Here is a 27,156-nt window from a genome sequence, read left to right on the forward strand (position 1 = left end):
CTAACCCCCAACAGACGGTATTTGTGGGACCAGAAAAATGTACGGCCTTCATTTGTGCCTGCCCCACAAACCTAAAGGGAGGGGGTTCTTTATAGCACGGAGTCTGGGGAGGAGCCCCCAATTCTGGGAGACGTGCAGTGCAGCGCTAATGGAAACGCATCATCTGGCATTGGAGGAAGGGGCTACAACAGAAAATGTACAATTTATACGTGGCAATCGCCGGGTTTTCATGGTCAGAAGAACAAAGATGAATCAGGCCACACTCCCCTTGACCAGGCGCTCGTGCGCACATACACAGAGCATGTTGTTCACCCTGTCACAATTTCAACCCTCTCCTCATTTCAGGAGAGCCCAGCACTCCCATTTGTTAACTGGGTCAGTACCAGGGCAGAGGCAGGTCGGCTCCCCTTTTGAATAAAAACTATTGATGCCCATTAGGGTGAATTAAACAACATGGTTTAAAAAAAGAAAAGAAAAGAAAACTGCTTCCACCTGAGTGAGGCTGCCTGGTTTTCTCTGGGGCCTGGCAGGATGGATGGAAGGCACTCGGGGTGAACAAGCCCTGAGAAGGAGTTTGACTGACAGCTGGACAGAGGGGATGGTGGGGGGAGAGGTTGTTTTGTGAGCGTGGGAAGTGGGGAGAAGTGGTACTGTTACTTTTGACAATTGCTTATTTGTTGTCTATCTGGATCTGTCTTATATTTTAGATTGTAAAATTCTTATGGGCAGGGACTACCTCTAAGTCCGTATTTAGACATTGCCTAGCACAGTGGGGCCTCACCTTAATTGGGGCATTTAGATACTATTAGAATACAAAAAAATAATAATAATGGCTTGGAGAGTGGGGTAAAGGCCCCCCAGTCCAGCAGGAGCTGCCTGAGATGGCCAGATGTCTCTTCTTTCTTGGCCCAAAGTATTTACATTCAGGTTTTCCAAGGTGAAAAGCTGGCACGTTAATTTGGCAGTACACCAGGGCATCCACAACATTACTTTAACCCAGGGCTATGCTTAAGGACTTTTATTTTACACAAAGGAGCTAACACAATATTGAAACAATTACAGTTTAAATTGCGAAGCAGCAGCCAGATGGGAACCTTCACGGATGAAGTCTCGTGTTTGAAACCCAGGGTTCCCTGGAGCCATCATCTCCAGGAAGCACAGTAAACTCCTGTGCACTGTATTGGGGGTGCGTAGCTAGGGGTAGAACCTGTCTGTTCTTCATGCCTATTTAATATCCCTCGGTATTCTCATATCCTTGGGGCCTTGCCTTCAACTGCTGTGCTGGGTGCTACACCCCCGTTGGTTTCCACCATCCCGTCTCAGGGGCGCCGCTTTGTGTGACAGTCTCTAAAGCCCTTTGGGATTCCTCGAGATGAAAAGAAGTGTGAAAATATAAGCTACCTGTTCTGGGTTCCAGCTTCCCTAATGCATTTTGCCCATAAATATGCAATAATTGTAACTGTCCCCAGTGAATAGGTGATTTATATACAATACACAGCAACTGACCCATAGCCACAGTGCTGAAAGCGGAGTAGCAGCTGCAGTGAGGAGTTAATGAAAATTTAACATAATGTTATCTTAAAGGCAACAAATTCCAGTACATCACCCTTGGTGAGAGCCTGCATGGTACTTGCACTTCTAAGTCTAGGTAATTTAGAAATGTAATTACTTTGATAATGACATTTTAAGGCTAGAGATTTCAAAAATATGACTCCTTTGGTCAGCAAATGCAAGGCCATTATACACTGCTCTCTGCTACTCCCCTCTGGTCAGAGCAGGGTTAGCCAGCTCCAGGAGGGACTCCAAGAAGCATCACGGGTCCCTGCCTGAATGACTGAGAACGTTCACAGAGAACTCAAGAAACAAAAAACTGTGGATACAGACAGAACACCCCTTTAAAGCGTTGAAGGCTCTCTTATATGGAGGGACCATTTCCACTTCCCATCTCTAAGCAACTACACAGCAATCAGATTTATGCCACCCTGTTGCAACTCTTTGTTATCATTGCTTGTTACAGGCTCATCCCCTACACGCTGAAGCTAGATGCTCTAGGTCAGCAGTTCTCCAACATCATTGCACTGTGACCCCCTTCTGACAACAAAAATTACTACATGACCCCAAGAAGGGGGACCGAAACTTGAGCCCAAGCCTGAGCCCCGCCGCCCCGGGAGGTGGGAAGCCAAAGCCTGAGGGCTTCAGCCCCGGATGGTGGGGCTGAAGCCGAAACCTGAGCCCCACCACCAAGGGCTGAAGCCTTTGGGCTTTGGCTTCAGTCCCGGGCCTAAGCAAGTCTAACACCAGCCCTGGTGACCTCGTTAAAAAATGGGGTCCTGACCCCCACAGTTTGAGAACCACTGCTCTAGGTGACGCCCCGCTACAGGAGACGCACTTCCAACTTCTATCTGACACCCTCACATAGTCACAGAACATTGTCAACATTTCTCTCATAGTCCACAAACACCCAGACACGGTCTACACAAAAAACGCAACATTTTTACTATGCCAGTGCAGTTAAAGTAACCCAGGCTTCCTGGTGGGGACGCAGTTATACCAGTGTACAAGTGTGGCTCCTGGTATAGCTTGCTCCTTATTAGCTGTGTGTAGACCAGGCGTAAAAGTCTGCACTTGAAACCACAAAGGGAAGATTGTGACCGTCATGTTAAAACTGTAGGTAATAGTCCAAGGAAAGGGGTAAGCTTTGAGAACCAGGGTTTTTTCCTCCCAGCATGACTGACCGGGCTGGCAAGGGAGAAGAAAATGAGATCAATACAAATGCTTGTCCGTTTTACTGTCAGTTAATCCAATGCAAAACCTCTTGTTGTTAACCAAGGCACAGAGCACATGAAGTTACTATACTCTGCCACCATCACTACTGGACAGCACGAAAGTAGCTCTCCTTAGAACTGAGCTGACATTCTGATAAAGGAGTATCTTACCGGCAAGGAAAGGGCAGCTGTCTCACATGCAGAGAGACTTATTACTAAGCTTGAAAAACCTACTTTTTCTCCATGTTCCAATATATTTTGCAAGTATTCTCCATCCTCCTGGTCTGCATGTACTGGGCCCACAGGGATAAACATCCCCTTATAAAGAAAATGATCCCTGATAACTCAGATGTTATGGCTCTCCTTAAGAAATGGAAATCTTGACCCTCGCCCACTGTGACTGGTTAAATGACTTACACAGTACAGAACTAGAACCACCTGGGATAGAACTGGAAGAAATATTTTATCTGGGGCCATCTGAAACAATTACACTAGGTCTGGCTATAGATCTCGCATCAGCTGCTATACAACCAGTCCTGGCTATCATGTTTTATGTGGTCACAGCTGATAGCAGCCTGGGTGTCTCAGATGCTAAACCTGCCAGAAATACAGGTCATAGCCATATATCTATGAATCAATAGTGCTCAACATATTTTAGTTACTTTGTTTCTCGCTCGACCGTTCAATGCATCTGATTCTGTTTTTACTCCAACAGGCAAAGTGGCTAAAAGAAAGAAGCTTTTCAAACTGGAATGCTATTGGCCTAAGATTTTAAAGAAAAGAGCCCCACGGCCCCAGAAGTTTCTTAAAACAATGGCACAAGTGCGCACAAAAGTATGTGGAGAGGAGGCAGAAAATAGGGCTGCTGATTTTCAAGATATATGCTACACAATTAGAAGTGCTGGATCTATAAACATCCTTAAAAAAAAACCAAGCCAGCCAACAGGTCTAAGGGTTTCATGTTTTCCCCACTGCCCATTGTGTGCAATCCCCTCCTAGAAGCTTGTAAAACAAACATTCTTTCCCTGTGGATTTGATCCCATTGCGTTTAACCAGCACGTTTCCCTATTTTTCTAGTGGAGCTGTTGTTACTGACTCTTTGTACTGATACTTCCTGGGCTGAGCTGTTTAGAGGATAGCTTTGTGCACAGGCCTTGTAAACTGCTGCTACAGAGATGGAAGGTGGGTGGGGGTGACACTTTGTTCCTCTTTCAAAAAAATGTCCCCTCTTTAAATAAATACACACAGACATACATAAAAGGGTTCTCCACCTAAAAAGAGATTGATTTTGTTTTAAATGATACTTCGGCAATTGTTCTCCAGATCCTTTTAAGGCAGTCCAAAAGCGGCTAAACTCCTGAATGGATTGCCCTTTAACAATCTTCTATACTCCCTTCTTCTAAGTTAAGCTTCTAAATTTGGAGAAAAATACAACTCCTGGGTGGGGTTGAGAAACTGTGAATTTCTGATACCCTGGTATTCATGACAACGTACCCAGCACGACAACAGAAACATCCTAACCCGGATTGCTGCTGTCGATTCAATAATCAGAATGGGATTTGAAATCAAAACGTCTCAGGTGCCAACTCACTACAGCAGCTAGTAAAAATATGCAGGAATACCTAGAAATTGAGGAGATTCTGCTCCAGTTTGGATATCATGAGGTGCCTTGTAAAAACAGGGTGCATGGTTACACTTGAATGTCAGGAAGCACAAATGGCAAGCCACAAAGTGAATCTACATGTGCGTTTGAGCAGAGAGAGAACAGGTGGTGGGAAGGAGTTGAGGCGTTACCTTCATGCCATCAAAATCACCCCAACAAAGTATCCCAGAACTTCAGAGCAAATATTCCTTCACCAGAGAGCGCAGGGCAGATTTTCTAGAGCGCCCAGCAGCTAACAGCTGCCATGTTGATAACTAAAGATTTGAGAATGTGGGTGCTGTGCACTTTGAAAGATCTGGCCTCACTTTTGCCCGACACATTTGTGCATGAGGCCTCTGCAAGTCACTCTCCGTCTTAGGGCTAGGCTGAAAGCTACTGTAATCTACATTTAAGTAGCAGTTCTGATCCTTCTGCCAATGAAAGGGAATGTGGGGCACATCAAGAGTGACATTTTCCGTTAGGTGCCCCTTCCTATCTGCCCTGTGGGCAATCATCTGCGGGACTTACTTGTTGCTGTCCCGATACTGATAGATATAACAGCCTTGAGGCATCCCGCTTTCCTTGTCCAATGTAAACGAGAGCTTTAGCTGCAAAGGGGGAAAAAAGAAAAGAAAAGAAAAGCACATTTAGGCTGAGTTCTCACTCACTACAGCAACTTCATGAAAGGCTTGTGGGAGAAAGCAAACTCACCAAGACTGACACGCAAACACTGTGGTCTGGAATATAACATGGGGTTCCAAACCTCAGCGAAAAGTCACATGCATTGCAGAAAAGCTCTCTCTTTTTCCACCCTTTGTTACTATAAAGTGTTTGTGGTTCCTCTGAAATGTATGGGTCATAACGGTTCACCCCTCCAAACCCACCCACACACACATCCCTTCACCAAAGCTATTGCGGTTCTCCTCAGACACTAAAGAAATGAGTGTTCTCCATCAGCAGCTGTAGTTCCCACGAGCCTCTTTCTCTGAAAGCCTTCCCGGCTTCATCTCATTCCTCCAGTGCATTAGAACAGAGGAGAAACCACAGAGGGAAAGGTGACAGATTTTTCCTTCTGGGCAGAGTTATTAAAGAGCTGTTAGGAGGGTTTGTAGTTTGGACCAGTGTCCAGCAGGAGGCTAGGATGTGACCTGGAACGCTGCTTCCATTGCCACTCCAAGACGGTATTCGGTAAGAGTTTTCATATTTCATATGTAACTTAGTCCAGTTTTATTTAAGGGGGAAAACCGAATCCTGTTTCGATAGCAGTCGGAACAAAAGGAGTTCTGCAGGGAGAACTGGTTAGTGAGAATGTCTCTATACCCTAAGCTACCAGAAAACAGAACGGGGCTGACCTTTCAAATATGGAGGTGTGGCTTTGGCAGTCTGGGGGTCCCTCTTGATTGAAGTGAAGGCGGCTCTGATCAAGAGGAATCATCACATGCTGTACCCAAGAGGTGGGTGGCAGCATTCGGCTCTATTTACAACAGTTAGGTGCAGCCCTCATGCTCCTGGCAAATCACGTGTTTCTCCAGCCTGGCAAAGTTTGGAGACCCCAACGTGTACTGTGCACTTTGGACAGAATAGGCAGTGTGCTTTGGAGAAAGTAGTGATGGTATTTATGATTTTTAAAGATATTTGGGCACCAAACTCCCATCGAAACCAATAGGCGTTGGGTGCCTTACTATGTTTAGAATCTAATCCCGGGTAGGACTGCTTTAGTTTTGATCTAAGCTGAATGGAGTAATATCAAAGAAAGGGTCTCATGAACACCTGGATGCTGAAGGACACTTGAAATGAATTGGGGAGCCCATCTCTTTTATAGAGGCTTAACCCATAACATTTGAAGTGAGTTTATTATGGTGGGTCTGCTCTTTTTAAATGCAGGAAGATGAAGAGTCCACTGCTAAACCACTGCATTTATTTACAAATTCCTCTGGCTTATGAACGCCAAGGAAATTGCTAACAGAAATTAACTGCCTATTAGGGAGAAAACACTGTATTAAAACATTTTTTACCAGTAGACTGTTAACACAACCGATGTTCTGGATCATTAGCAGTTGTACAGATTTTTCCTTCTCGACAGGATAACGAATACAAAGTAACACAGTGTGCTCTTGCACAAATAAAACTGAAGCTGCTGAAAACTCAGTCATCACTGAGCCTGAATAGAGAATTAAGTACAAGGCTGAGATCTAATCCACCGGAACTGCTGCATGTCTTGCAGTTCCATGCCAGCTGACTGAAATACACTCCCCCTTAGTTATTTACGGTGCACGTCGTTATGCCATGCATACTCCTTGGACTTACCGGTAAATAAACACATCCTTATTTTGCATCAATCCATGTAATAAGTGCCATAAGAATGGCCCTACTGGGGCAGACCAAAGGTCCATCTAGCCCAGTATCCTGTCTACCAACAGTGGCCAATGCCAGAGGGAATGAACAGAACAGGTCATCATCAAGTGATCCATCCCTTGTTGCTCATTCCCAGCTTCTGGCAAACAGAGGCTAGGGACACCATCCCTGCCCATCCTGGCTAATAGCCACTGATGGACGAAATGCCATGTTCCATATACTCCTGTTTCCTGTGAGTAGCTACCTTTCTAGGGACACAGTTATCTTACTTCTAGCAGCAAATTTCTAAGACCCACCTGTGGAACAACTAGAGCATAGTGGACCGAGTAAGGAGTTGGGAGCTGCCAGAAGAGAAATGGGTTTTATTTTCAATTGTGCCAGTTTAACCAAAGCTTTCCGGCCTTTGTAAAACATTTAGGCCCTGGGGGAATCACTTGGGGAATCCATATCCCAAGCCAAACTAATACCAGCTATCCCTGGCCACAGCTCCACACAAGCCCTGGAGAATCTGGAAAAGAGGCAGTAAATCACATTTCAGGTTTATATTGAGGGAATAAAGCAAGGAAGGTGCAAAACTGTATGTCTGATTTCAATCAGCCTTGACAAACCAAATCCGACGGGCACCCATTGACATCGTTATGAAGTCAGTCTTCGATCGACACCCATGAGAACTAAGCTACCCTCAGTGCTCACATTTTGCCCTGTCACAATTCTGGTAAATCAAATCAGCCTCTCTAGTGCTTCACAACTAATCTTCTTTCCTCCAGCAAGATGCACTGCTGGGAATAAGCTCCACTCATGGCGACGAGGAAGGAAGAAAAAAGTTTGGGAAGAGAAACCACCTTGTTTTCATAGAACACAGTCAGACACACAGATTTCTGGTCACTCCAGGGGAAAGCCAGCAGCTAACTAAGCTACCAGGTATGGGAGAGTAAACCCTAGACGGTCCAAGGCAGCAGTTGTAGGAGTGCACCCCAGTGCTTGGGGGTGCTGAGTCAAGTGTCCAGGACAGGCTAAGTTTGACAATATGCATTTAGGCTTTTGTTAAGTTTAACCCTTTTCTCTCTGCTTCTGGTGTTCCTATGGATAAGTAACGGATATTCTTTCGAAGAAGCTGTTCCCCTTCACTGCATTTACCAGCTGGTTGTAGCTCCCTGAGAGGACTCTGTAGCAGGAACGACATTCAGCTGGACCTGCTGGAGGTGATACGGTTAGAAAACGGGGCGTGCTGTAGTCTGGTCATCCAGACGGAAGTGGGGTGCACTGCAGGATTCCACTCTGAGAGAAGTGCAGGTCACTTGAAAAAAATGCCCAGAGAGAGAGATCCCAGCTACTCACAGCTCACCCCTTAGCCAGAACAGTTGATGGTAGACGCATGCTAAAGCGGGCATGGAAAGAGAATGGCTCCTCTGCTCACCTGTTGCAGGAGTACTTGCTGAAGGCTAGAATGCAGCAGTAGCCAAACAAGGAGCATTGTCAGAGGGTAGAGTGAGAGGATAAGGGCCGGGCTGCTCTTTGCACTTTCCAGTTGGTCACCACTGCCAACAACAAAGGGCCTTGTCTGCTTCTGCATCAGGCCAAGCCCTTGATGGGGTTGTGTGCATGCACATGGGGGGTTCACACTGGATTCTGGCTGAGTTCTGGTGTTTGTGGGGGAGTAGGGGTGGGCAGAAAGCCAAAAATAAGAATGGAGAAAAGCTAAGAGATTCAACAGGGCTAGAACAACCAGCTGAGCACTATGGGACGCAAACTGTCTCACACACAATTTTTGAGTCTAGCCTTAGTGGACTGTAATACGCTGCCCATGAGGACTTTAACGCTGGATTACTGGTTTCCCTTCTCCATTTAAATCATTCTAAAGAGACAAATCCATAACGGGAGGCAGGAGCTCAAACCCCGCTGACTTTTAGTGGGAGATCGTATCGGACAGTCCCATCAACTTCCAGTGGGACTTGTGCTTCCAGTTACGTATGTGCTTCTGAAAATCCCACCCATATTTCTTTAGATCTTCTCACCGCTACAGCAAATCTACAGGTACTTCCTAACGCACGCCTCAGAGAACCAGCTGCATGAACTATGTCTGCCCGCGCAGACTCACTCCGGCACAGACTGTCAGAGTAAAATACCCAACAACGTGGGAGAGGGCTTAGTTTAGAGCAGAGTTGGACTTTTTATACCTCCGCTTACGTATATAATTGAGCAGACATGCCAAATAGCTCACACAATCCACCTAGAGTATCAGTATACCTATTTCTCAGACTGGCAAACTGAGGCACTGGTAAACCAAGTTAAGTGACTTGCCCAATGACACAGAGAGGCAGTGGCAGAGTTGGAAATAAAACTCACACATCCTTTCTCCTAGTCCCTCTGAAGACCCCTGACCACCAGACAACACCATCCTTACTATTTCATCCTATATAAGCATCTTCTCCATTCACTCCTGCCCAAAACGCATTAACTAAATAGTAGGAATTCTATTGATTAACTGAATTAAGAAAGTCACATGGGAGGTTGGGGGGGATTTACTAGTATGGTAGATTTCCCTGAGCGGTTTATCTGCATTAGCATTCATCCCATCTGATTTTCTCTACAAATGCAGAGATGTCACTAGACATCCACGGTACATAACCCAAATGTGCTGTTGCAACGCCCCCACTCTTCGTCCATTTGACAGCATCGCTCAAACAGCCGCAGGTCTCTGAATCTGCTCCCCCCCATCCCGCTCCTCGTCAGCGCCCAGAGACTTGCAGCGCAACCGGCGAACAAACAGGAACACAAAACACGGAAAGGCCACTCATCTCCAAATAAAAGCCTGCTGACTTTGTGCTGGGGGGGGAATGTTTCCGGCAAGTTCAGTGTGACCCTGTCATGGTGACCAAGACCCCCTCAGAGCAGGCGATTTCTGTATTACGCATTTTCAATCCTTGGTTTTATCACACGCCTTCCGGCTCACTGGGGGAAGGAGGAGGGCATTAGCAAATGTCTCACCCATCTGTGTTCTTGTGCGATTTGGCTTGCACTGCCCCCTTCAGCTAGCACACCCTTGAAATCCACGGACTAATAAAGAACCGTGTCCAGTTTAATCGCTCTCCACACAAAGAAAGCCTCTTCACGCTATGTGGGCGAATGCCGTGAGAAAGGGAGCTGGAATGTGGCATTACTGAGAACAGAATCTTACCTACCAAACCAGCTTCATCAATAACGAAGATGTCGGAGGGGTAGGGAGGTATGTGAATAAGAGCTGTCAAAGGGAGTAGTAGGGCTCCTGGGTGGATAGAGTGCTGAATAGCCTCTCTCGCCATTAGCAGAGACAATTGTAATGCCCCAGACAAAAGTCAAGCGGCGGTTCATAGAAGCCAGAGATGGATGAGGTCTATCTGATCAACGCCATTCTCGACAGAGGTCATAACACACCGATTCTGAACCACCTTAGCCCAAATGTCTTCATGCAGAATACCTAGCCCACTCTATCTCCGCAAAACACCACAGCTCCCTGGATTGTTAAATACTCCCCTGCTCTCTATTTCTGTCATCCTGGAGGGGAAAACAGAGTCAGTCGAGAAAGGGGATGTTCTCCGATTCCTGCACTGCCTTCCATCAGAAGATCTCAAAACTCCGTACAAACCATTAAAGCCTCAACATGCATCCCAGGCAGGAAAGGATTAGAACAAAGAGCAGGAGGAAGATAAGTCCAGGCAGAGACAAGAATAGAGTTCTGCATTTCAACGAGAGGCAGTGCTGCCCAGTGGACAGGGCACTGGACTGGGCTTAAGGAGAGCTGGGTACTGGGGCTCTGCTATTGGCCTTGAGGAAGTCACTTCCCTCCCTGCACTTGTTGCCTGACCAGTGAAATGGGAAAGTGATACTCACATTCCTTTGCAAAGTGCTTTGGGATCGAGGGCTGAAAAGCTCATACAAGCGCTAGGTTTTACTATTATTTTCTAACTCCATGTTCCCAGCTCTCACCCTGCCCCCCTGAATTCTCTGCCCTCCAGTCACAGGCAGGGCAGGGGCATTTTCTCTTGGACCAATGACGTCTAGTTCTTTCTACTGCCCACCCAGACAGGCAGCACCCTCCGCTGGCTGCATCCCTCCAGCATTCTGGGCAGGGACTGCTTCTATCTGCGTCGGTACAAAGTTCAGCCCGGGTCCGGACTGGGACATTTGGGCGCTGCAATACTAGAGCTGTTTATTAACGGTCAGTAAGTGTTCTGTTCACACCATCCCGTACGGGACCAGTCCCTCTAGTGCACTAGCAGAGCCTGGCAGAAACAAAGCTGAATTCATGGGGATGGGGGGATATCAGCTCCTGTTTTCAGGCAGGTTCCTGCCCTCATTCCAATTTGCTCACACAGGGGAATTCGCTCCTGTGCTGAAGCCCCTTTGCACCAGAGAGGGAACAAAACTCTCCAGGGGATGCTCACAGTGCAGTTAGACCCACTGGGGGAGTCTCAAAGCTGCCTTTGCCAGCTCCACACCTGGCCAAGGCAGGCGAGGGGCCGCTGAAGGTGTAGGGGGCCTAGCAGTCTGTTGGTTCTGTGCCATTGTAGTGGCCCACAAGGGTCCTTGGAGGAAGAGCATAATTTGGGCTGTCCTATCCCACGCCAGGGGCTTTCCCTTTGTCCCTGGCCCAAAGACCCCAAGACCGGCTGTGGCTTTGACAATTCAGCCAGCAGCTGTCCCCATTTTTAATCGAAAGGTTTAGACCTGCAGCAATTACAAGCCCAGGCATGTGACAGAGCCAGACAGCTCAAATCAGGATTAAGTGTTAGGAAGGAGCAGCCTTCTGGCTTCTGAACCTTTGCCAGTACCTATATTGCCTTGACTGGGCGAATGTTTGCACCCCTTGAGAAATGGTTTGGCTTGGTTCCTCTTTGTTCCCAGTCCTTGGCTCTCACCAGAGACCTTCTGTCATCTGACAGAGAGGGGAGGTTTTTCAGATGCACGCCCCACGCCAGAGATGTAGTATCAATTCAGCTTAAATAAGCAGGTCAAACGTTTCAAGTTTCCCAGTCCTGAAGCAATTTAGGGGGCAGACTCTGCCACGCTTAGTTCCACTGAGTAGGAGTCTAGTTTGCAAGCAGCTTCATTGCAATCGGTGGGAATTCAGGATTCCCCTGAGCGAGAGTCTGAGGAGCAGAACGTGGTCCGAAAGGCACAGAAATGTCACTGATTTGAAGGTTCTATGAAAAAGAACAGAACTGAGTCTCCTGAATGTTTTGGCCCGTGTTCAATTCTGCCAGCGTTACGGCTGCATGCCCCTCCCTGGGCCTTGCTTTTATCGACAAGAAAGAGGTGACTTCAGTATTACCCTGTTATCAAGTAAGTCCAAGATCTGGTACTGAACCTCTCTCTAGGAACAAAGGTTTCTCACTCTAAGACAAGCTCCAGAGAGTTTTTTAAGAACAAACTTAGTGAACAAGCAGGTTTCGATGCCCCGCCCAAGCTTCAGTTTTGACCTGAAAAAAAAAGCCCTGAAGTCCTGACACTCCACTTTTCAAACCACAAAAAATGAGCCTTGCTCCAGTAACGTAATTGTGGAGCTTTCTGGCACCTTGTCCTTTAAAAATACATCCATCTGCCTGCACACAGGGCCATCAAACTCAATCTTGTTCAGAATGGATTTCTCAATTCATTAGAGCTGGAAAGTCTGTAGTGATGCTGGCCGGTCAGACTGAACGATCCCTAATAGAAGCGCAGTCTGTAAACCTCACAGCTGTGTTTTCACTTAAAGAAACTTACATTGAATGTGGTGCATCTCCTCTCTCCAGAGTGCTTTCCTACTCTCACTGCAGTTAGAAACTTCAGGAGAGTGATCTCTAACAGAGAGTCTGCTTTGCTCAGGTTGTGCCTTTCTCCTGAAGCCCTAAGAGAAGGCCAGATCGTGTCTAAGAAGAGAGTGATCGAAGGACCCTAGCCAGGAAAGCTCGTTGCTAGATCAATGGCCTTTACTGGGCATGTGCGAGGCCCTTCTTTTTGCCTTTAAGGAAAGGGGGCACCCCTGACCAAGCTAAGCGTCTAGTTACAGATTTGCTGTTCCCACTAGTTTAGGCAGGCCTTGGGTGGTCACCTGACATGTTTGCCCTTTTGCCTCTTTAAGCATGGTTTTCAGTCCTCCCCATTCTCCTACATTTCTAGTGGACATTCACAGAGAGAAACATGAAGCACAGTTATTTCTGCCTCTGTGCTCACAGTCCTGCTTTCCTGCTTCTCCCTGCAAGGCATGGATGGAAGCAGGACAGTCCCTGCCACCAGCCCCTCAGACGAGAGGGGGAGAGGGCATTTGCAATGACTCTCTCCTACGCCCAACCCTACACATAAATAAAGCCATCCACCACTGAAAGCTTAGCAACACTGAAGACCATCAGCCAAAATACAAAGCAGGAACAGGAAAGGATGAGCAATTGATCAAACTGAACAATCAAAGGAACCTAGAACAAGCTAACTTTTTCGCAGGACAAAGGCATTCAGAAGTGTCTGCTTGTAAAATGACAGGTCCCAATCACAAATATCCCAGAAAAAACCCCAGGCCAAGCCCTTCATTTATGATGCAGAGACGTGACTTAGGACAAATAAACCACAGAAGAAAGTTTTTGATTTATTTTAAAAGTTCATTTCCTTTTCATTCACAAACTTGTATTCAAAGCCTTGATACCTTCAGTGGGGGAAAGTTCCTTCCTACTCACTTCTGCCTAGAAAGGGCTCGAATAGCACAATTAGCCTTGGGTTTTATTTGTTTTGCATCATTCAGTTCATTTCAGGTGCCACCATCACATCCTGTGTCTATGGACCTGAGCCAAGGAGTTACAGGCTCCAGAGATTCATTCACACGTGGACAAAGGGGCAACCCTTGAAATCTAATCCACTGTCTAAAAGGATTTTTAACCACTTCCTGGTATTGCTTCTGCTCCTGCCCCAAGTCCTCCTGCCAACGCTTGTAGTTTAACAAAGTGCAGTGAAGTATCTTTCCTCTCTCCGGCTGCTGTGTGAAAAGCCCACACAAACAACAGGGGGAACTGGACTGACTATACAGAGGAAACCAGTGAAACCGACCATACACAAAGCACTGCTCAAAGCACACACACTGGGGAAGGGGGGCAGCAAGGGTGTTTTATTTAGCTAATGTATTTTATAGGCAATGTGGGTGTTACTTGTAACACTATGCTAACAAATATCTCACTGAAGTGTTTTTCACTTACTCCTTCGGGGACTAGGGTACTGGTCAATGAAATTAAAATATTTTACAATAAAGGCAAAACATCCCTAGGAAATGCCACATTTAAAAAAAAAAGCATGGAACTAACGAGATGCACGTCAAACTTCACTCCTTGATCCTTTTGCTTTTCTGACATCCTGTCCCTTCGCCTTTGTTTAAAACATTCCCTGATCTTCAGGGCAGTGAAAGGAACTAGCCTTCTTGCCGGTCTGTACTGCATCTCGTACGCCACTGTTGCCGCTAACTGATAAAACATAATAGGAGTGATTGATTTGACTTTTAATCTATGCCAAATTATGTGGAGAGAGGCACCCGAAGACCCCCGTGCAAGGCTCCTCTATTACGGTTTTTGCAGGTGACGGGTGGAGCTGGACAGGGCTAGATTTTTCTGTGTATCGTGTGTGGCTGAAGAAGGCGGGGTGGACTTTGCTGTCCCTGTTATTTGACACGATTATAATCTACATTGGTATTTTTCATGGGCCGAGAATGAACAGATAGGCAGGTTTTGTACATTAAAGGGTTTAAATCAGGCCCCCAATGTAACCCCGGCATTAAGAACAGTTTTTGTTTCTCCCTAATGTGCCCATTAGTAACCACTGGTGCAGGGAGGATACAGGGCGGGAATGGACCTAGGGTCTGATCAAATAAGGCAAATCCTATTTTCTTAGGTTTGTTCCTATTAACTGTTTTCCCCTGCTAAGATGTTAATGAAGCTCCCAGATCTCAGGCGCACAGATTAGTCTGGGATCCAGGCACTGTCTCATGCCTTAGGGATATTTGTGGAGTTACATCTGAAGACAGATCAAAGCGCATTACTTTCCACCCAAGAGATAAAGACATGAAAACACGGACAGTACCGTGCTGACATGATAAGGGCTCTGCCAAGTAACAAACACAATCACAACAGCCTTTCTAAATTGTTTTTTGCTGACCATTAAACTGGAGCTGGAAACATTCCCTATTTATAAAAATACCCTATTTATAACACACACTGATTTCTGTTTAAATTCCATCCCATTCTTTTACAGACACTGGGGAGTACAGTGTGAAATTTCTAGGGTCCCTGGAGCCATAAAGTCCAGATTCCAGCATGGCTTACTCAACTTTTCATCCCTTCCAGATCGATATTTTGAATACCATGCACTTTATTGTAAGGGGTTGTTATGAACTGTGAAGACCTGTCTTCTCTGTGTGATCACAGATGACATAACACTTTTCACTAGATTGCCGGGTGTGGTCCAATGTCCTAAGTCCAATTTCCCCTTCCCACACTGATCTAACAGTACGCTAGAAGCCAGACTGGCTCCAGTGTTCCATTCGACCAGGGGCTGCATTTCAGCAATGAAACAATGTCTGTATGTACTTATTTGAAAGGGGCTCTGGGATCCTTCAGTATGAAAAGGTGCAAAAAAAAAAAAAAAAAAAATAAGGTGGTATTTTTATACGGCCAAAACGATGTCTGAACCTGCAGAGTCACTGTCAATCATGGGACTGCAGTGGGTTGGGTATGATCCGTGAGGTTCTTCCAGCATTCATGCACAGCAGACCGTTTATAACTCTTTATTTGACTTTGTTATTTAACATACATAAGGGGCTTGACATGTTTTATGCTCAGTAGCTGTGGTTATGGTTTGCAAGAAGTATTGTGTTTTTGCAGGTACATAAAATGTAAAACTGTATTTTTAAAACTAGTCACAAATCTATGAACTTCTGTCATTATTCCTTCCTACCAGATCTAAACCACAACACAAACACACACAGGATCAGGAAGCTCAGATGTGTACAAACCAAGTTTTAAGTTCCAAAGACATCAGGAATTTATTCTGCTGTTTAGGCTTGTGGGTACAAGCACATTGTAGGACGAGAACGGGAATCTAAAAACTGAACCAAAGCATGAGGTATTTACTAAATAGCCTGCTTCGGCAAGTGTAAGAAAATTACAAGATTTCCTCCCTTTGGGAGCATAGTATACTTGCAACCTGATCATGTAGCATCATAAAATCTGATCATTCCCTTCCAGCTCTTACCCCCAACCCACTCCCAAAGAAGGTCACAGGACAATTGAAATTTCATATTCCTGGTTTTAATATACATCCCCATGCTGTAAAGTCCATTGGGGGCAGTGATGAAAACATTAGTTGGATGTGTCTTTTGAAATAATCCTCACTGTAGATTCCAAAAAGTATCTTTCCCTATAGATGTCTGACTTTTGTAGACCAAGACAGCTGCAGCAGTCTTCTCTTTTTCACAAAAAACTTGCCTTATTCAAGCCTTCCAACTAGCCAATTTTATGGATTTGGGGGAACTGAATAGTTTTTCCTCTCTGGTCAGTCCTTGATTTGGAGTTGTCCCTATTAAGGGCCACGTTTTAAAGAGCAGAAGCCAACACAACACTTTACAGAGATCCTCAAAGCTCTCAAAATTAGTTATTTATTTTAAAAACTTAAATTACAGGAGACGTTCAGCTTCTCAGTCATGTTTCGGTTTTTTAAAACCTTCAAGCCCAATCCCTAATTTCTCCATGGAAAGACACTCAAGACAACACTCACAAGAGAACAAAACCAACATGATCCTACCAATGCAGCCTTAATTTGCTCTTCTGATTTTTGAAAGACACCCTTCAGAGTAAATACAACCAATATCTCCCGAGCTCCTTAGGAAGGAGCCAGAAACAATGCCCGGAGAGTTAGAAGGGAGCTAATAAATTCTGAAAGTGTAGAAAAGGGGAGGGGGTTAAGTCTGGTGATTAAATTAGTTGCTGCATGAACACATTTCAATGCACAACATCACTCAAGCACTGGACAAAACATATGGCAACAATGGAAAGTGCTGCCCAAGAGGTCACCTTTAATATGATTAGCTATGGACGCCTGAAACGAGATCTCCCAAATGCCAATGTGCTAAATCTCCATTATGCAGGGCAGAGAGCAGGCTCTGTGAATCCAGCACAAATGGCTGCTGTATGTTAAGTGATGTGCCCAAGTCCATTGAAAATAGGACAAAAAATGGGCATTCAGGATACTCAATTTACTGAGAGTGGCATTGTTCCCGCCTTTCCATGGCACCAGCAGGGGTAGTCTCCAGGGTGCCCCATTTGACAGCTGGGTCACACCACGTGCCTCCCTATTCCACTTGGACTTTTCAACTCCTCTGGCCTGCATTCACTAGCAGAATTTGCTTCTTTGAAGTTATAGAAAGCTGCCTCATCTATCACTGACACGAAGAGCTTCAAAAGGCCTGGGAGTTAATTCACTTCTTTACAACTGGAAAGGCTTTTGCTGCGAGGAGGGAGGGAGGCAGTGGAGGAAGAGTAATGAAATCCAAAGGGAGCCAAATGATGCTTTCCTCCACTAGAAGCCAGGGCTGGAAGCGCTCACTGCTGGCACAGCCCACGGTGGGAGAAAGGAGACTCTTTGGGGAGATGCCATTAGCGACTTCCAAAGGCCTCGGTTCATGTTTACCACAGCCACCGTGTTACTTCACTGGAGATTTTTTTCCAGTCCTGGTGACTGTACTGTAGCATTTACTGAGTTCGTTTGGAAGCCCGGCTCGCAGAAAGGAGAAGCAAATTGCTTTTCTAAAGGGCTTTTTCTTTTTTTAATCAACCCTCATGCTGCTTTCCATCAACTGAGCCCGAGCGGATTTTCCCATTTAAAACAGAAGAACGAAGGCCCCTGCTAGGATTCACCAGTTTCAGTTATTTCACAGCCATCTACCCACGCAACGGGAGCGATTAACCTATGGAGCAGAGGGACTGAGAGCAGGCTATGGTAGAGCAGAGCTATGCTACCACGTCTGCACTAGGGGGCATCTCACACCCCAGGATTTCTTCCTAGCAAGTGACACTTCAGCTCTTTAAAGTAAAACCCAATTACAGTAAGAGCAATAACCAGCAGGTTATCTTGTTGACTATAATGAAAAGAAACACCTGATGATGAGATTAAAGATAATCATGTGAGTCATTCTGCATGACGACTTGTATGCAATCAGGTGAAGCTCTTTAGTCCACTGAACTGTACCCCAGTGTTCTGCGGGGCACGTAGCAGAGCTCCTTGCAAAGTCTCTGCAGGCTCTGTTTTTAAATGTATAAAACTCTAGAGAGTGACTAATCAGGTGCAGACCCTAAGGCAACCTTCCTACCCACACTCCACATCTACCTGCTGCTGCTCCTTGCTTGGGTGAAACTCACTGAGATAATCTCAGGGAGCACACAGCTCATCTCTGTATGGGTCCCTGCAGTTACAAAGATTTAGTGACGACGCACTCGCAAATACACCTCTACCCCGATATAACGCGACCTGAAATAACACAAATTCAGATAGAACGCAGTAATGCAGCGCTCTGGGGGGAGCGGGGTTGTGCACTCCGGCAGATCAAAGCAAGTTCGATACAACGCGGTTTGACCTATAACGTGGTAAGATTTTTTGACTCCCAAGGACAGCATTATATCGAGGTAGAAGTGTACATTGTAGGTAACAAACCTGCCCTGGTTCCTATTGGTGATGGGGAAAAGGTAAGAAACCACTTGATAAGTTCTTATGTTCTTACAATCAATGAACATCCAGGTCCATAAATCCCAGCATCAATGAATACAGCACAGAACATTCCACCTAAAACTATAGGCAACACTGAGCATGCACTGTGCAATCTTCAGTCTAGCGGGAGGTTTTTACCCTCTTAAAAATAAGGGGCTGGAGCACACTGACTTCAACAGGAACTGCTAGTGCTCAGCATGTCTGAAAATCAGGCAAAGGTTTATAATGGGAACAGTGACAAAACAAGGTAGGTTCAGCACTAATGGGTTTTTGGAATCTCCCCGTACATAGCTCCTAGTTCTTGGCCTGCCTTAAGCCTTTACCCCAAACTGCACTTTGCAGAAGAATGAAAGCTAGTGGCTGTTTGTGCAAAATGCGAATTCTCCGTGTCTGGCATAAAGACAGCCACAGACCTACTGAACAATCACAGCCTGGATAAACACGGGACTGCCTGCCAGGGGTCCGAGTCAACAACAGGCCAAGAAATCCACCAAATGGAAGGATTCAGTCGAAAGATGTAGGTTTCTGTTGGCAGTTTTATTAAAGGGGGTAAGTTTAGACAGTGTTGCTCCATTGTGTCTTTCTGGGCACGGGGAACATATTGCAGGAGGAAAAATTCACTTATTTGCTTTCATATTCTATGTGAGACAATAGCTTCAAAATCGTAAGTGGGAAGGGACATCAACAAGTTCATGCCAAGGAGTAGCCGTTTCTCACGAAGGCGAAGGATGTGGGTATTTGGGGTCAGCTCTTTGAGCTTAACATCAGAGCTGGATTTCGTTGTCATAAAAAAAGACTGCCTATGCATCATCTTGTCAGCCTTGGCATGTTGAAAACCATTGCTTCAGGTCATTGGCGCTAGTGGAGACCCTGGGCAGAGATGGAAATCCCATTTATATACAGTATTTACACCTGGCCACTCTCTCAGCGTTTACTGTCACCGTTAGTTTATTTTACCCAGCTTTCACAAAGCACAGACACATTGTGGTAGCAGAAGCTCCCTCTAGCCGATGATGACCTCAGGAAACACTAGTGCCTTACAATCATTCCGGGGACAGCACGACTGCACTGAATACGCTGCTGTAAAGGAACATACTGAACTACTAGCAATTCTCTACCTCTACATACAAAAGTTTGTAGCCTCAAACAACACAGCCACAGCAGACCCTTCTGCTAAACCTGGTCAGCTACATTACTGGCATGGCAGAGCTTCAATAGAAGGAACATTGAAAACACCTTCCTATTAATCAAAATCTTTTCTTCGATGTGGAGAACCTGACCACTTGCAATAGCTTTAAACTGGGAACAGACAGAATACTAGCAAAAGAAAAGAAGAGTTAGCTAGGTACCCTGAAGTGTTGCATTCCGCTGTGCATTTGTGTATCGCCCGCTCCTATCAATTGGGCAGAGACATGCACGGATAATAAGTCTCCTTAAAACAAAAAACAAAGAAAAAAGCCCCCCCCCCCATGTGCCTGCTCAGCAGGTGTGTAATTGTACCATATGATTTTTAGTTTATTTTGATTTAAATAAACACAGAAGAATGCTTATCCAAGGACTTAAAAATGTGTCACCTTAGGGCACAAAAACTCCAAAAGCAGGTCCTCATAATGATCTCTGTTCAACCGCCTCATTGTTGGTTGGAGGAACCTGTCCCACAACAAACTCACCTCCTATTCAAGAAACAATCAGACTCACCAGTTAGCTTCATTAGCTACATATTGCTCAGTGAATGGCTTATTTACAAAAATAATGAAACATCCGGCAATGTGAAGACAGTACTGTCTACAGTCACTTTCAGCAGTGTTTGAAAATAATAAAAAGCAGAGAATTGAAGTGAAAATTCAAAACCTCCAAGTAATTTCAACCATACATACATGAAAAAGGAAAAAAGTTTAGAGATGATGCAACAGAAAAAGTGACTCATTTTCTTTAATGCCAAACCCTGTTTTATTTCATTCTGCCTTCTGTACCTGCTAAATACATCGCTGACAGAGTAATAATTTACTAAATTGCATTTTAAAAATCCCATTTTAGTCACTTAAGCATTTCATTTCTCAGTACTGTGGTCCAGATTCCACTACAACTTGATAACGAGGAGCTAAATGCTGGCTGGATTAGTGCAGATGTCTCAGTCAAAGGAAGGATGGTGTTGTGATTAAAGCACAGAATTAGGAATCGGGAGATCTAGGGTGAAATTCTGGCCCCACTGAAGTCAGTGGAAAAGCTCCCATTGACTTCAGTGGAGGCCGGATTTCACCATTGAGTTCTAGCATCAGAGTCCTGGTGTCACCATGACCGAGTTACGGCTTTGCAGCTTTCCCATCTGCAAAATGAGGATAGCAGTGATCTAGTCGTCTGCCCCCACACCATGGCCTAACTTACACGGGTGATCAGTTAAAACATAAAATTGCCCATTACGTTTCATTAAGACCATAATATAGTTTTCAAGAGTTTATCTTTGATATTTCACAGCACTGTGATGGGAACAAACCAAGTTCGCTTAAGGGAATTACCCCACTTAAAAGGCTGCAGAATCATATCATATGAGTGGCTCCTTCCACCTGTCTGTGAAGTGCCTAGCACGTTTTTGGAAAAGGCCACACAATGCCTCCATCTGGTCACCTCCAGGCTAGAACTACTTTTTCACTACTCTGCCGAATTCCGAACAGTCTTGTTCTATAAGAACAAGGGGCCATAACTGACTTAACTGGTAGTAAATGCAGAACAAATAAAAGGAGACAGCTTCAAACAGCATACATCGAACCTGGAGAACTCACTGCTAATAGTCTAATAGTGTGCTTAGATTTTCAGAAGAGGTAGATCATTCCATTACCCCTAAAATTCATAACCCGGGAGTAATAAAAACTCATGCTTCAGGTTAAGGATAGTCTCTGGGGGATCAGGAAGGACCCCGTCTCCTCTACATAGAATATCAGGGTTGGAAGGGACCTCAGGAGGTCATCTAGTCCAACTCCTTGCTCAAAGCAGGACCAATCCCCAGACAATTTTTTACCCCAGTTCCCTAAATGGCCCCCTCAGGGATTGAACTCACAACCCTGGGTTTAGCAGGCCAATGCTCAAACCACTGAGCTATCCCTCCCCAGTACAGCACTGCACAAGTAGGTGCATTTCAGGGAGGAGTTCCCTTTCTTCTGAGGCATCAGGTATTGGCCAATCCTTGAGGCAAAATACTGTACTAAGTGGAACAACTATCTGATCCAACATGGCATGTTTCACGCGCCTATTTTAAACAATTACATACCCATGTGAAATCTGCACTCTGATTTGAGCTCCCGGGATATCGAGTGTTCCCTTATCATTGGCTATGGATGGTGTAGTAAGATAAACTAGCTAAATCCTTGCTAGGGACAGAGCCACAGCTCCGTGCTTTCAGGACAAGAGCAACAGGCTACTCAGCAAAGCGTGCTCCCAGTGACCTGTGGCATCTCCACGAGAGGCCGTAATCCCACAAGATCCGGATTTGGCCTTTAAACACGTTTCAAGGTGGGCTGAAGACGGGCTCAGTCAATGAAGTGACCTCGGCAGTGGCTAGTTAGGGGCCTGGCTTCTATTCTGAGCTCTGCCCCTGACTCACTGTGACCTTGGGCAAGACCCTTATGGGCGGATTTCAGAGGTGGTGAGGGAGCTACAAGTGCTCAGCTCTCTGACACATCAGGCCATTAGCTTCTTTGTGCCTCAGCATTTTACCCAGAGGGAAAAAGCCTCCCTCATCTCAGAAGGAAGTGTCGAGGCTTGTTATCAGCAGAGCACTCCAAGAGCAGCAGATGAAAGGAGCTACAGACGTGCAAAGAAGCACTTTTTTTTTTCCTACTCCAAGTTCGGAAGTGAAATTCCTGGCTAGAAAATCACAGAAGTGAAACATTTAATCTTTACCCAAATGCTGCCTTTTGTCGTTATACAATTAGTTTTCTCTCCATTTACTGGGAGGTGACGCAAACCCATCTTTGTCACAGATCTGTCCCGTTCTCACCTATGGCAGACCGACCGCATTAGAAGTTACATCACTCAACAAGCAGTGACACAATGCTCTGAGAATGATGGATTAGCCATGCCGTCAGCTATAATTAATACCTGCAAAAACCTTGACAAGTCTCAGCTCAAATACGTGCTAAACGGAACCTAAAACAACAAACGAGTTTGGGATGACGTCCATACATAGCTCTACAAGAAAAACACTTGACATCCGATAGGAGGCAAAGGACTACACTGGAGCAGGGATTGTTTCTCCATAAAAAAAAAAAATCAGAGTTTTACCCTGCCATTCACCCCACACACACACCTCAACACAAACACAGTTGTGAGGCTTTTGTTTTATCTACATTGTTAACAGGCTCACTCAAGAATCAGTTTGTTTCTGTTCCACCGAGATAACCAGCTTTTCCACCTCCAGCCTCTTTCAAGATAACCAGCCAAAGCGCCAACCTCCCTTCTGACCACACGCCACAATATCACCTACCCGTGTGCTTTACCATATTCACCATTCAAGTATCTCTTTCTCTGAGAGATTACCTCCATCTTTTGCACACGGGGGAAGGGACAAAATCATCCCACGCCCATCTCCAGTCAGCGTTTGCTGAGCCCACCACCTCACCCCACAAGAGCAATACAGCAAGGAACGTACTCTAACGCAAGCACAGCAAGACGCCATCTCTGTCCAGCTATTCATCTAAAGCAGCGATACTTGGAGCTCAGGGGTTCAGGAGCCCAATGAGTGATCATTACCAAAAGAGCCCCAGTCGTGTGAATTCATTGTGTCATCTACTATATATCTGTAATATTTCTCACTGAAAAATAACTGACAAAGTATTATTATTTTATCAACTACAGCTGGTTAACAACATAGTAAAAGCACCCTGATTGGTTCATAATTAAATCACACAGTGTTTTAATATCCTCATCTGCTGCAAAGAGCCGCAGGAGACGCATTAAAGAGCTGCTTGCGGGCCTCAGTCTGAGTAACATTGATCTAAAGCAAAATGGATCCGTGTAGGAGATGAGCAACGTTCCAGGCTGTGCATTGGCCATGACGTGCCGACAAGTATCCACAGCCGTGTCCCCAAGAGGAATGTGATTATTGCTAGATAGTGTCCCTTTGGGACAAGCTAGCAATACTGGATTCATTTGAAAGGAAAAGGAAAGTGTGTTATTGAGTGTAAAGCAACACTGCATAGTGCATCAACTCCCTGTTCTCGCAAGAAAGCCTTTTACACAACACCAGACAACGAGCTCAGTCCCAAAGCCGAAGGGTGAGCTGGCTCAGGGCCAACGCCTGAGAAAATAGAGTAGATTAGGAGGAAGGGGATTGCCTGGGAAGTAGGGTGACCAGACAGCAAATGTGAAAAATCGGAACGGGGGTGGGGGGTAATAGGAGCCTATATAAGAAAAAGACCCAAAAATCAGGACTGTCCCTATAAAATCGGGACATCTGGTCACCCTCCTGTGAAGCCATACTTCTGGAATTTTAAAGAGGTATATGTCACAGCCTTATTCTTAATTCAACAACTACGCCAGGAGCTCAGGACTCATGTGGAGCTGTAACAACAAAGGCCATTTACAGGAAGCACCTCTTCTGCTTCTCTGGCTTGTCTCTCTCCTGAAGTCATTCAGAGATCCCTCTGGTTGTGCTATTAGAATCCTCTGCGGGAGAAATGGTGTCATAGACATCACATGACTGGGCTGGGGATAAACTGCAGGAATGAGGATTTATTAGGAAAGAAAGAACTGGTTTCCCTAGAACTATTCCCAATAATAGAAATGAGAGGGAAGAGAACCACAAACTGTAGCATGAGGCACTGGCGATTGGATTGGGAATCAAGAAAGTGTTCTCTTGCCCACTCCACCTTTGACTCACTCTGTGACCGTGGGTCAGTCACTTCTCCTTTCTGGGCCGTGGTTTCCTAATCTGTAAAATGGGGGCAGCGAACCCCACCTTTGTAATACACTTTGAGACTGAAGGACCACAAAGGCTAGGTAAGTGCTACATATTATTACTAGAATAACAATGTGTCTAAATTAACACACAGAACAATGGTATTTTCTATCAGCCGGGTTTTCAGCCACAGGGTGAATTTTAATAAAATCAGAAATTAGCTGCATTGGTACAAGTTACCATTAGGCTTAAGTTGTGCTGGTTTATAAGCAAATTGTTTGTAAATGACCAGTAAGTGGTTAGAACATGTATTTTATAGAGAATAAAGAAATAATGAACAAGTTTTCATGTTTACTGAAGGCAGACTCTCTCCAGAACATCAATATATGGGAAAGCTATTTCAATTCATTACTCTCCTAGAAATTCAGGCATTGCTGGCTCCCGGCATGACATAACAGCCCGCTTTCTGGCATTACGAACTATCACCACCTTCCCTTAATAGGCAGCTAGTCGACTTCCCCACCCGCTTCATGTGACGAGAAGCTGTCCTGACACAAAAGGGCTGTTAAGGGGAACATGGCATCCCAGAGTGAAGGTACACGTGTGAGAACTTCAGTTCTACTCAAACCCTGGAAGGCCTTGGTTAGAACCCTGGGAGGGGGAAAGCCTCTACACATGCATTCTGGGACTCTCCACTCAAAATATATTAAAACATCCTAGAGGATCACCCCCCACGCCCCACCCCGCATCCCAGAATCATACAGACTCACCAGCTATAAACCTTCTAAATAACATGATCTGATTCCAAGGCCAGAAGGGATCATTATGATAATCTAATCTAGTGTTTCTCAACGACCCGTCTGTGGACCGGCACGGGTCCCTCAGATTTCCCTGACACAGTTTAGGAAGGCAGCAAGCCAGTCCCTGGTATCAAAAAGATTGAGAAACACTGACAGTCTGACCTCCTGTATAAGATGGGCTACAGAACTTCCCCGGAATAATTCCTAGAGCAGATCTTTTAGAAAAACATCCAGACTCGATTTAAAAACGGTCAGTGATGTGATGGAGAATTGTTCCAATGGTTAATTACTCTCACTGTTAAATATTTACATGTTATTTCCAGTCTGAATTTGTCTAGCTTCAGCTTCCAGCCATTGGATCATATTATGCCTTTCTCTGCTAGACTGAAGAGCCCTGATTAAATATTTGTTCCCCATGTAGATATTTATGGACTGTAATCAGTTCACCCCTTAACCTTCTCTTTGGTAAGATGAATAGATTGAGCTCTTTGAGTCTATCACTATAAGGCATGTTTTTAATGATTCTCATGGCTCTTCTCTGTACAATCTCCAATTTATCAACATCCTTCTTGAATTGTGGGCACCAGAACTGGACACAGTGTTCCAGCAGCGGTCGCACCAGTGCTAAATACAGAAGTAAAATACCCTCCCTACTCCTACTTGAGGTTCCTCTCTTTATGTATCCCAGGAACACAATTAGCTCTTTTGGCCAGGGGGAGCTCATGTTCAGCTGATTATCCACCGCAAACCCCAAAACTTTTTCAGAGTCACTGCTTCCCTAGGTAGAATCCCCTACCCTGCAAGTATAGCCTACATTCTTTGTTCCTACATTTACCTTAGCCATCTTAAAATGCATATTGTTTGCTTGCGCCCAATTTCCCAAGCAATCCAGATTGCTCTGAATCAGTGACTTGTCCTCTTTATTATTTACCACTCTCCAAATTTCTGTGTCATCTGCAAACTTTACCAGTGATAATTTTGGTTTTTTTCCCAGGTCACTGATAAAAATGTAAAAGAGAGTTGGGCTCAGAACTGATCCCTGTGGGACCCCACAGGAAATACACCCACTCGATCATGAGTCTCTGTTTACAATGACACTTTGAGACATATCAGTAGCCAGGTTTTACTTCATTTCATGTGTGCCATGTTCATTGTATATTATTCTAGTTTTTTAGTCAAAATGTCGTGTGGTACCAAGTCAAATGCCTTAGAGTGGTCTAATTATATTGGGTCAACACTATTACCTTTATCAACCCCACTTGTAAACTCAACAAAAACGGATACCAACTTAGTTTGACAGCTCTATTGTCCATAAACCCATGTTGATTTGTATTAGTTACATTACCATCTTTCAATTCTTTTTATTAATAGAGTCTTTCCCCCGCCTACCCCCCTGAGCCATACCATTATCTTGCCAGAAATCAATTTTAGGCTGACAGGCTTGTAATTACCTGGGTCATCCCGTTTACCCTTTTTAAAAATGGGCACAACATTAGCTTTCTGCCAGTCTTCTGGGACTCCTCCAGTGGTCCAAGACTTACTGAAAATCAACATTAATGGTAATACACTCCTGAACACACCCTCCCTTTGTTCATAGATTGCCTGACCTAGATTGTCAACTCCTCTGGACAATGACTATGTCATTGCATATTTGCCTGTTCAGTATCATGGCTCACCTATGATGCTGCAACAACAACATTAACTAGGTAATTTTTACTTTGCTAACATACTTGCTGTCAACTCCCCTCCAATACTTAGAGGTAGTGAAGTTCAATAATCCATGGCAGATGCTCATGGGCTTGGGAGCTCATTTAACAGAGGATTCAATGGTGCTGATAGAAAGGCTACAATATCAAAAGGAAATTTCATCTAAAAAACGTCCAATTTCGTCCCCGCTGCCTTGAGCATTATAATATAATCGACTGTCCACCAGTGATCATACAACACCGG

At 45.1% G+C, this 27,156-nt stretch overlaps 1 protein-coding gene across 1 annotated transcript in view; it reads right to left on the reverse strand.

Annotated features, from left to right (window-relative positions):
* DIS3L2 (DIS3 like 3'-5' exoribonuclease 2) overlaps positions 1 to 27,156 on the reverse strand; it is a 267,320-nt gene that overhangs the window by 52,197 nt on the left and 187,967 nt on the right. Inside the window, exon 16 of the mRNA XM_034780543.1 lies at positions 4,936 to 5,015. Coding sequence (XP_034636434.1) covers positions 4,936 to 5,015 — 80 coding nt within the window. The remainder of the gene's footprint in view (positions 1 to 4,935; positions 5,016 to 27,156) is intronic.

The sequence above is a fragment of the Trachemys scripta genome, chromosome 9 (genome assembly GCF_013100865.1).
Source record: "Trachemys scripta elegans isolate TJP31775 chromosome 9, CAS_Tse_1.0, whole genome shotgun sequence".
Classification (NCBI taxonomy): domain Eukaryota; kingdom Metazoa; phylum Chordata; order Testudines; family Emydidae; genus Trachemys; species Trachemys scripta.